The sequence below is a fragment of the Macadamia integrifolia genome, chromosome 6 (genome assembly GCF_013358625.1).
Source record: "Macadamia integrifolia cultivar HAES 741 chromosome 6, SCU_Mint_v3, whole genome shotgun sequence".
Taxonomy (NCBI): Eukaryota; Viridiplantae; Streptophyta; class Magnoliopsida; order Proteales; family Proteaceae; genus Macadamia; species Macadamia integrifolia.
The window spans coordinates 20274961-20282533 of NC_056562.1; the positions used below are offsets into that span (position 1 = coordinate 20274961).

Sequence of the window (7573 nt, forward strand, 5' to 3'; positions counted from 1 at the left end):
ACCAACAGCAACCCAGGTGGTGTCTATTCAATAGAGGAGACCTTCAGTTACTGTGAACAATGGGTGCAACAGGGCAGTAGCAACAGAGAGAAACAGTGGTAGCGAAAGAGAGAGATGAGAAGAGAGGTTAGAGAGAAAAAGAGGGGAGAGGCGAGATTAGAAACGAGAAGAGGGAGAGGGCAGAAAGAAGGATGAATCGTGGGGAGGTTGGAAGCTTTCTTTTCTTTCAAATTTCTTCATTCATTAAGTTCCATCATGGCCAATGGCCATTACATAAATAATAGGAAAATTACTAAAAAAAGAAAAGGCTAATCTAGAAACATAATTTCAGAAATAAAGAAGTTTCCTAAAGAAAAAACAAATATGAAATAAGATAGTTTCCTACTTAACTCAAATAGTTAAATAAATAAGATACTGTGGAATAAACTACTAAAATAACAAGACCATCAATGGGGCCCACAAAATATGGACAATAGGAGAGAGAGAGAGAGAAAGAGACCAGCGATAATCTCTTTCCTCATTCTCACGGTAGGGTATGATAGCAGCCTTATTTCTCCTTTCATCTAGTCTTCCTTCTTCTTTTTTCTAGTTTTCTTTCAGCCAGATGGAATGCACATGTGGTTGGATCTTGCGCCTACGCTGCTGGTATGCATAGATGTTCCTATCAAGGCGTTAAGAGGTCAATGAATCGACACTTATCACATGAGCATGTGAGTGTGTATTTAGTGTATCCACACCCTCTTCATATCATTTTCTCTACTCTTTTGATGTGGGTGAGTTAAGTTTCATTGGACAATTTCTTATAAAAGAAAATAAAAACTTGCAGAAAAAAATTTTAAAGATTGATTAAAAAAAATTAAAAGAGGATGCTTTATAAAAAAAGGATCAAAAGTTGTAAAAGCATATGCCACTAATGAATGAGAGAGGCTTTCCCCCCAAAAATAAAGAATGTGGGAAACAGAGGATGCTTTATAAAAAAAAAAGTGTCACATATAATAATGGAGATGTTTATGTTGTAAAAGGGCTTAATTTGATTTTGATCTTATCTCGAGGGGCCTTTTGCCATGTGTAGTTTTCTAGATGGTTTCTTCTACTGTCTTAAGATTGTCTTAAGATTTTTTTCAACCACATGTTTTTTGGGTACTTCTTTTTAAGTCTTTCGTTAAAAACCCAACTCCACTCCCATATTTTGTTTCTGGGTTATATATAAAACGTTTCTCTAGATAGGCTCTCTCAGTTGGCTTCCTGTCAAGCAAACTCTCTGCACATCTCTCAAGTTCTCCAATGGAGCTCTGGTTTCTCCTCCCCCTCGCTCTCTCTCTGTCTCTCTGTTTAGCCCTCAAATCCATAATCCATCATCTCTCCCTCCCCAAATCCATCCAATCAAAGCTCTCTCTCCCACCAGGACCCCTTAAAGTACCCATAATCGGTAGCTTCGTCTTCCTCCGAATCTCCTCTCCATTTAAAATGGAGCCAATCCTCCGCAACCTGTGCCACAAATACGGTCCCATCATAACCCTGCACATCGGTTCACACCCAGCCATCTTCATCACAAACCATTCTCTCGCCCATCAAGCCCTCGTCGAGAATGGAACCGTCTTCGCCGACCGCCATCCCCTTGGTTCTCCCAGCCGCATAGTCAACAACAACCCACTTAGCATCAATTCCGCCCCTTACGGCCCCGTGTGGCGGCTCCTCCGCCGGAATATCACTTATGAGATCCTCCACCCTTCTCGGGTGAAATCCTATGGTCATGGTCGAAGATGGGTTTTGCAGATTCTAATTAAGAGACTCAGAAACCATGTTCAATCTGGTGAGTCGGTTCCCGTGATTGATCACTTCCAGTATGCCATGTTCTGCTTAGTGGTTCTTATGTGCTTTGGGAGGAAATTTGATGAGAAAATCATCAGAGAGATCGAATATGTACAGAGAACCCTGATTGTTAATTTACGCAGATTCTCTGTTCTTGCATTCCTCCCAAAATTGGGGAAAATCATCTTCAGGAATCGCTGGAACCAACTTCTTGAATTGCGCCGGAGACAGGAATCTGTACTCATCCCTATCATAAGAGCCCGGAGAGAGATAAAGAATAAGAAACAAGATAAAGGTAACCCAGATGATGAATTCCTTGTCTCCTATGTTGATACTCTGTTTGATCTTAAGATCCCGGACGACGGCCGGAATCTCACAGAAGGGGAAATCATGACTCTTTGTTCCGAGTTTCTGAACGGCGGCACTGACACAACAGCTACGGAGTTGCAGTGGATCATGGCGAACCTGGTGAAGAACCAAGGTGTACAAGAAAAGCTTTACTCTGAAATTGAAGGAGTTGTGAATTCAGGAGAAGAGATTAGAGAGGAGGATTTGCAGAAGATGCCATATCTGAAGGCAGTGGTGTTGGAAGGGTTGAGGAGGCACCCACCATCTCATTTTGTCCTACCACATGCTGTCACAGAGGATATTGTTTTGGATGGGCATGTGATACCCAAGAAAGCTACTGTGAATTTCATGGTGGCTGAGATGGGGTGGGACCCAAAAGTTTGGAAAGATCCAATGGAATTTAAGCCAGAAAGATTTTTGAGTGAGGAAGGAGTAGTATTTGATATAACAGGGAGTAGGGAGATTAAGATGATGCCATTTGGGGTGGGGAGGAGGATTTGCCCAGGAATTGGGTTAGCTATACTTCATTTGGAGTATTTTGTGGCGAATTTGATCAGAGATTTCAAATGGACGGCTGTAGATGGTGATGATGTTGACTTGTCAGAGAAGCCAGAGTTCACAATCGCTATGAAGAACCCGTTGCGGGCCCACATTTCTCCAAGGCTACCATAAAAGAATAATACTTTGGACCATGTTTAACAACCTCTTCTTCTTCCTTCCTTCCCTTTTTTCTGTTTTCTTGTTAAATAACGTCCTTAATAGTCTATACAGCTTATGTGATGGTATCAATTTGGCTCATCATAGGAGTGGAGTTGAATTGGAGGGCACTATGTTGTTTAGTCAAATTATGACTATTGATATTTTCAACCTTTGCCTGTTAATCTAACTTTAAATTTATCAATTGCTCCATCGAGTTTTAATTTCAATTTAAATATCTATTAAGCGCATAAAACCTTAGCACCGAAAGAAAGATCAACTAATTTCAATAGAATATAGCATTAGAAGAAAGACCAACTAATTTTAGTAGTTATTGATTTTAATTTACTCTATCTTCCACATCATTAGAAGATGTTACATCCTCTTAATAAGTAAGAGAAACATTATCAACAAGATAAGTTAGTATGTCATCTCTCATTTTTTTTAGTTGAGGTTCACCTTTTAGAAACATCACTACTTGGCATTGTCAATTGCATAATCCTAGTATGATAAGACATAGTATGTAATTAGAAACCCCCACATTTTCATAGTAACTCACACACTTCAAAAATACACACTAATAGTATTACCAAATCATACATGATCAATTCAAGAAATTCGTATCATAAGTGTGTATATATAGGGCAAAAGAAAGCTCCTTAATCATGCGACCCTACACCTAGATACAGAATGGGACGGAATGACTCTCACACCCTTGTAAAATACAATAAACCCATCCCTTGTGCTTTTCTTTCCATTTCTTAGCTCTATGTGTAACAAATTAGATTCAATCGATGCAACGTTTTTGGGGAGGAAAAAGGAATAAGAAAAGGCCTTCATCTCATTCCGTGGTCTTCCATTTGCACTCCAATAAGTGAGGAAGGTTTGGGGCCTTTGGGCACCTGCACTGCTCATTCCCATACTAAAGCCCTCCTAATGAAATTAGGGTGGCAGTTGATTTGTCAACATAGATAATCTTTGGGTTGAAGTCTTAAAATCTAAATATTTACCCTCTACTTCCATCCTAGATCATAAGGACAACTAGTGAAAAGGTTCTTGGATTTGGAATGGCCTTCGATCATTTTTTCGAACATGAGAAATTTGATTTGTTAAAACCAGGAAATGGATGTTCCATAAACATTTGGAATGATCCATGAATCCTCAATTTGGATAATTTCTAACTCCTAACCTCAATTCCACCCCATCCCATGATCCCATCCTACACCAAGTTAAAAACATCCTCCTTAATAGAGAATGGAACCTTCCCCTGATTCACAATATCTTCCCAAGGCAGATAGATATAGCCGATTCCATCTCATCCATACCTCTAAGTTTTCATTCCCACGAGGACTTTCTCTTCGCCTTCCATAAGAAACATTGAAAATTATCTACTAAGATGGTGGCATCTTTTCTCTCCTTCCAACCTATTCATAAAGTTTGGAAGACAATTTGGGGCCTTAAAATTCACCTAAAATTCAAGCATTGTACTTGGAAACTTTTTACACGAGGATTCCCCACTCTCTCTAAATTTGGAGCTTCATCCAATTGGGCGATAGTTGAAGGTTTTATAATTTTGCCCTAGAACCAGATTGGTATCTCTTCTTACTTTGAACTCATGACCTCTTAATTTTAAGGTGTTGGTCGATGCAGATTGAGCAACCTGTGGTAAGTGTTGCTTGCTGATTAGACCATATTTTATACATTCATGATCGTTTTAATTGAGCATTTTGATTCTAAATCGATGATAAAAGTGACTATATAATGTGATTTTATCACATTTACAGGTTATAAGCTCATGCGCATAAAAGATGTTAAATGGGAGAATCCAATGCAATCTAGAGACAGGTTTACTCATGGATTGATTTGTTATAACCTGATAGTCACTGAGAGGGGGGGTGAATCAGTGAGTCTAATTCTGATCCCCAAAAACCTATCTAATGTCTGGCCACGAAAAACTTAATATACCTGTCCCTATTTGCACACAGTAGTATGTGCACTCAGCCTCTCATAGGCACTTCCAAGTGTGCACACTCATTCCACATTCCACTCACTTCAATATAAAATACAAACAACAAGCACCCACAACACAGGATTTTTACGAGGTTCAACAATTTTTCTACATCTCCGGAGTAGTGCCTGTAAAGGCTTCGTACTTACTCAATACACTACTTTTAACTGCACCCATAGTCAGGAGCATCCACACCCAATTTTCTCAAGCCGAAGCTGAGATGGACTAGCAGTGACTGGTACAATGTGTAGCACCCACTACACCGGAGCACCCACTCCCAGTGCTTAAGACCCACTAAGCACTCAATAAAGAATACAATAAATTTGAATTTATATCAATGCCCTACAGTCAAGCTATGCCTAGCATATACATTCACAAATAGCTAGCATACTTACAATTCATCCATAACTAACTTAGCATATATACATTCATCCACAACTAACCCTAACATATATACATGTATATAATATAAATCAAAAGTTAGAGAATCTCACAACCGACTGCCTGGGATGACTAGAAACTTGTACTAACAAGTTTGGTGCTCACACCTTCTCTCTCCATAGCTTCTTGCTTTTCAAAGCAAACACAATCTTGCTTTCTTCTCTTCCTCCTTGGCTTTGAGTTAATGAATCATTAACACAACTTAACCACCTCCTTTACCTCCTTTAATGGCCTAAGAACATTTATCATCAAGTGTTCATATTCATTCAAGGACCAACAAAGAGAGGGAAGCTTCTCTTGCCAAAAATATAGCCTTCCTTAACTTAAAACTCATTTTTCTTGCTTTTATAGTGTAGGGTTTGAAAAACAAAGAAGTAGCAACTTGGTTCACCCAAATATGAGTTAAAATGAGGGAGATATAACCATTTGAAGTTGGAGTACTGAGATAGCTTGAAATGGAATCTTCGTATAGGTGGAGCATGCTACGTCGGCAACGAGCGCAACAGGGGCGCATATATGGCCGTAGATCTCATCAAAAGGTATCTCTTAATCTGAGCCGTCCGATTAAACCAACGGACAATAGATCTAAACCATAGGTTTTTAATCTCGATGACATCATCATGACGTACGCACTGACATTGTCAGACACGTTGTCGATTACCAATTGGTTGGTGTAGCGAGTTTCACGATACGCTATCGGCTAACTTTAATAAAGCTTCATCGATCTTGATAGTTAGATCAAAATCGATCTGATATGATTGGCTCAGATCAAGATATGAAGAATCTCTTTATAGATTCTATGCACATGCACTACACACAATCAAGACTCAATATGGTGAAGCGCCACACCATGATGTCCGATGCACTTCACCAATGAGGATCTTTGTGCAGAAGTCTTAACCGTCTCATCAGCTCCTAAGTTCAGCAGCTGTTAGATGAGAATAAGGCCTATGTGGCTTCATCTGAACCCTCCATTGTACAACCCTATACTCTCTTTTATTACAATCAAGCCCCTACCTCCATATATTTCAATGCTTAAGAACCCCTTGCAACTTAGACCTTCAAAATCTTGAAATTTTACCAAAGCCCTTAAAATTTCAAAAATAAATTCCAAAAAATCCACCCAATACCAAGAGCAACTGATGGATTTTCAGTTTGGATTTTCGAACCGACTTTATGGAAACACTTATAACTTTTTCATACGATATCCGATCGAGATAAAATGAAGTGCATTAGAACCGTGATTGGACGCTCTACGAATTTTCAGAAGACCCAATCATCTGACTCAGTCATATAAAAATACCAAAATGCCCCTAGACTTTTCCAATGATACATCTTTCTCATACGGAATCGGAACGCTATGAAATCAGAACCATTGGAAAGATTAAATTTTTGTCGTATCACTACATGGAGAACACTTCCTTTAAAAAAAATTTCTTCAATGCTAAAATTATCCTTGACTGCCACAAATGTCGTAACTTCTTCATACGGTATCGGAATGTGACAAAATCAAATGCACTAGACTAGGTAAATTACAATCTATCTTTTTCATGAATAATGATCTTCCAAAAATATCAGTTTCATTACCAAAAATGCCTCCGAGCATAAATAGGTCAATTTTACCAGTTTTGACCCAGAAACCCGCACCACCTACTAAGGATGTATCAAACCACTCCATGCATACCATGCCATTCTGTTATCTCATCGGTTACACTGGATACTATCATGTCATCATTTTCATCCATGTCATCCAAACTGGCCACGTCATCACTACCACGTGGTCGGGTTGCCAACAAGGACAACCATAAAACAACACGATTCACATGTGATCAAGGGAAAAAAGAGAAGAAATTTCACTGAAGTAATCAAGGGCAAATGAGGAATTTTACCTTAATTTAGAAGTTTGACCAAGAGATTGAGCAACAAAGAAGATTCGGACATGGGAGGACTTACGCAAGTATAGAGGCATGATGGTAATTTTGAAAGATGAGGAGTTCACCAGAAGATATTGGGTATTAGGCTCATTGTGTTCGTGATTTAAAATGATGCATCGTTAATTCTTGGTTCGAGTCAATCCAGGGTCAAGATTGAGAGATATAGCCCAAAAACCGTTTTAGACTAAGTTGAATTTTAGAATTTCAAAAAATTAATTATGTAATCTCTCTCCCCTCTCCCCTCTCCCCTCTCCCATTACGTAACTCTCTATTTCCCATTTCTATTTCTACTTGGTTTCCTTTTTTCTTTCCCTTTTTCTTTTCTTATAAGTAT

General features: G+C 38.9%; 1 protein-coding gene across 1 annotated transcript; it reads left to right on the forward strand.

Moving 5' to 3' along the window:
• The first annotated feature begins 1209 nt into the window (after positions 1 to 1209).
• On the forward strand, positions 1210 to 3061 carry LOC122080852 (cytochrome P450 89A2-like). The gene has a single exon (XM_042647721.1). It carries the CDS (start codon positions 1285 to 1287, stop codon positions 2830 to 2832), a length of 1548 nt encoding a protein of 515 aa, XP_042503655.1. The 5' UTR covers positions 1210 to 1284; the 3' UTR covers positions 2833 to 3061.
• The last annotated feature ends 4512 nt before the right edge of the window (positions 3062 to 7573 follow it).

Coding starts and splice junctions, on each gene's coding strand:
- LOC122080852 (XM_042647721.1), top strand. CDS start 1,285: ATGGAGCTCTGGTTTCTCCTCCCCCTCGCTCTCTCTCTGTCTCTCTGT.